General features: G+C 34.6%; 1 protein-coding gene across 1 annotated transcript; it reads left to right on the top strand.

Annotated features, from left to right (window-relative positions):
* Nucleotides 269-2,532, top strand: LOC109843410 (tetraspanin-15-like). The gene is made up of 2 exons (XM_020412343.1): nt 269-879; nt 1,916-2,532. The coding sequence occupies exons 1-2, from the start codon at nt 283-285 to the stop codon at nt 2,285-2,287; spliced, it is 969 nt and encodes a 322-aa protein (XP_020267932.1). The 5' UTR covers nt 269-282; the 3' UTR covers nt 2,288-2,532.

Here is a 2,834-nt window from a genome sequence, read left to right as displayed (position 1 = left end):
TTATTCAAATACTAAACATCCATAAGAACTCTTAAATCACAACCGTAAAATACCACAACACTTTAAACAACTCAAATGTAATGGTCGATAACTAAATAAACAAATTTATTTTTTGTTTCAAAAATGTTTTAGTTAACACCATTTGACTAGTTCCTATAAAACTAAAAGATCCCGACTAGATCTCTTACTAACAACTTTTCAAAACCCTATACTCTCTTTATCCCTAATCTCACTCCACTTCTCTCTCTCTCTCCCCCCGTCACTTCACTCATTCAATCCTCAATGGGAGAAGCTACACTCCCCTTAACAAAATCAGATGCAGCAACCCTAGCTCCTCTAACACCACCACCACCTCCGCCATCGTCATCACTGCCTCCACCTCCAACGCGACCGATGAAAAACTCCAGCCCTAACCGTAACCGTACCAACACTTCGATCGCCATCGTATCCTACCTCATCTCCCTCCCTCTCCTTTGCTACGGCATGTGGCTACTCTTCACCAAGGACTACAACTGTCAAGACTCTCTCAATATGCCTCATCTTCGCGAGGCTATCGGCATTGGCCTCATCGTTACATTCATTATAAGTTGTTTCGTCACACATTACGAAGCGAAAGTTGTGCTCCCGGGAGCTTTGACGTTGGCTATAGCTTTGCTCACTATGATGACATTTGGGATACTTCTCATAGGGAGTTATTCGATGGAGAGTAGAGAGATACCGGCGTCTCCGTTGTGGATCAAGAGTAGGATTGATCGGATTGAGATATGGGATAATGTGAAGTCTTGCATTTATAATTCCATGACTTGTCCCGATCTTGCTTATGGTACGATTCAGCTCTCGCCTGATGATTTCAACCGCAAAAAGTTGTCGGCAATTGAGGTACCATTTGGATCTAGTCTTGTTTTGCATAGTATGTGTAGTTATTGCATGGACTTTCTGAATTATATTTATGGAGTTGTTTGATAAAATACGACGATTTAGAGATCACTGGATCATCAATCAATCAAATGCTTTTGAAAGTTTAAATATAAAAGAGTAGATAGCCTCGGATCCTCTTCACTATAAAAAAAAAAATAGGGGAATGACTAGTACTTATCACAACCATTGATTATATGATGGATGATTATGGTTTTTTTCTTTGAATAGTTCAAATTAGGAATGAGTGTAATACATGGCAGTACAGTGAGTATTAGATTTAAAATGTATCACAGTCACTCACTAGATAATTATCAGTTATTAAAATTTGTGGTCTCTCTACTTTTTTTTTACAGTGGAGAGGATCAAAGTTGATTTATATCTATCACAGTTCATCATGCATGCATTTAATCAAAAAGGCTTTATATGTGAGTGATGATTACTTTTTTTTACTTGGCACACCTACGCCTATGATCTTAAAGGATTTGAGTAAATTCTAAAACTTATCACGTAAATATCTTAGGGAACTAAACATTTCATAACTATGTTTCATGATGATATAAATTGGGTATTATAAATATGTTTATATTTCTACTATGAAGACGTAAGTTTAAATTGCGTAATTGCTTTTTCTAAAACGAAATTCCATCACTCAATACATTTTCTGTTGCAAATAGGCTAGAGCATGCATATTTTTTCTTCATTGATTGATGCACGGTGCGAAGTAAAGGACTTGTATGTGCTTATAGTGTAAACTTTATCATTTAATATCTTTCATAAAATAACATTACAATTAATTGTCTCTTATGATAAAATTCTTTCGAATAGGGTGTTATCTTTATCTTTTGTTTCATTTCATATATGGTACTAAATAATGTTAGGTTTCTAGTGTTATTCTGTTAACATATCACTTTTCACCACAACTGACATACAAATTGACACTTTTGTTCTCATTCTATACTACTTACAATGCTTCTAATAAACTTCAATTTCATTCAAGTTTGGATGCTGCAAACCTCCAAGTATTTGCAGAATGGAGTATGTTAATGCAACTTATTGGAAGCGACCAAAGGAAGATGTTGCGACATATAATACACCCCCTCCACCCCCTGGACTTCCAATGACAAATATACCTTCATCTCCTTCACTGAACTCAACGATCAATCCTCATACTTACGGAGATTGCCAAGCTTGGAGCAATGAAATCACACAACTCTGCTATGATTGCCAATCTTGCAAACAAGGATTTATATCTACCGTTCATCATAAATGGAGGATTCATGGTATTTTCATGATCACTATGTCTGTGATTCTTCTCTTGGTTCATACTCCTCGGTTCATTTTGACTATGATGCAAAGCAGTAGGAGCTAGCGGGCTTAATTATGAGCGATAGAAGTTTCGATGATGTTTATTTTCTAGAGATTGTGACTTCTCCTCTTAATCAGTGTTTAGTGTTTGCTAGTTTGTGTAGAAATTGGATTATGCTATTCTTTTCTTTATTAATTAATTGGATTAAGTGAACTAGCTATTTGCCTCCTCTATGTGCGTACATGCATGAATACCATATAAAGCTTCTATTATCTTGGCACTTTTTGATTGACTGTATTTCCTTTATATTTGTATCAGGCCATTTATTTAAGAAAGTGCAATTTCAGCATACTATCTATGATATCACCTTTTCAAATTAAGTGCATTTTATTAGAAATCAAGTAATCCATCAAAATGGGATTAAAAGTTGTTTAAAAAATTTCTTGTGAAAGGGTTATTTTAAGAATACAAACTATATGTTTTTTCAAATTCAAAGATCAAATTAACACAATAAGGTTTCAATATATTTAAGCTTAACTTAATTTCTTATTCTGCTAAAAAATCTGGTTGAATGTGAATGATTTAGTATCAGATTTATTTCATCATGCAT

This window comes from Asparagus officinalis, chromosome 5, assembly GCF_001876935.1.
Source record: "Asparagus officinalis chromosome 5, Aspof.V1, whole genome shotgun sequence".
Taxonomy (NCBI): domain Eukaryota; kingdom Viridiplantae; phylum Streptophyta; class Magnoliopsida; order Asparagales; family Asparagaceae; genus Asparagus; species Asparagus officinalis.
The sequence above is the reverse complement of the archived record's forward strand: the minus strand, read 5'-3'. Positions and strand labels throughout refer to the sequence as shown.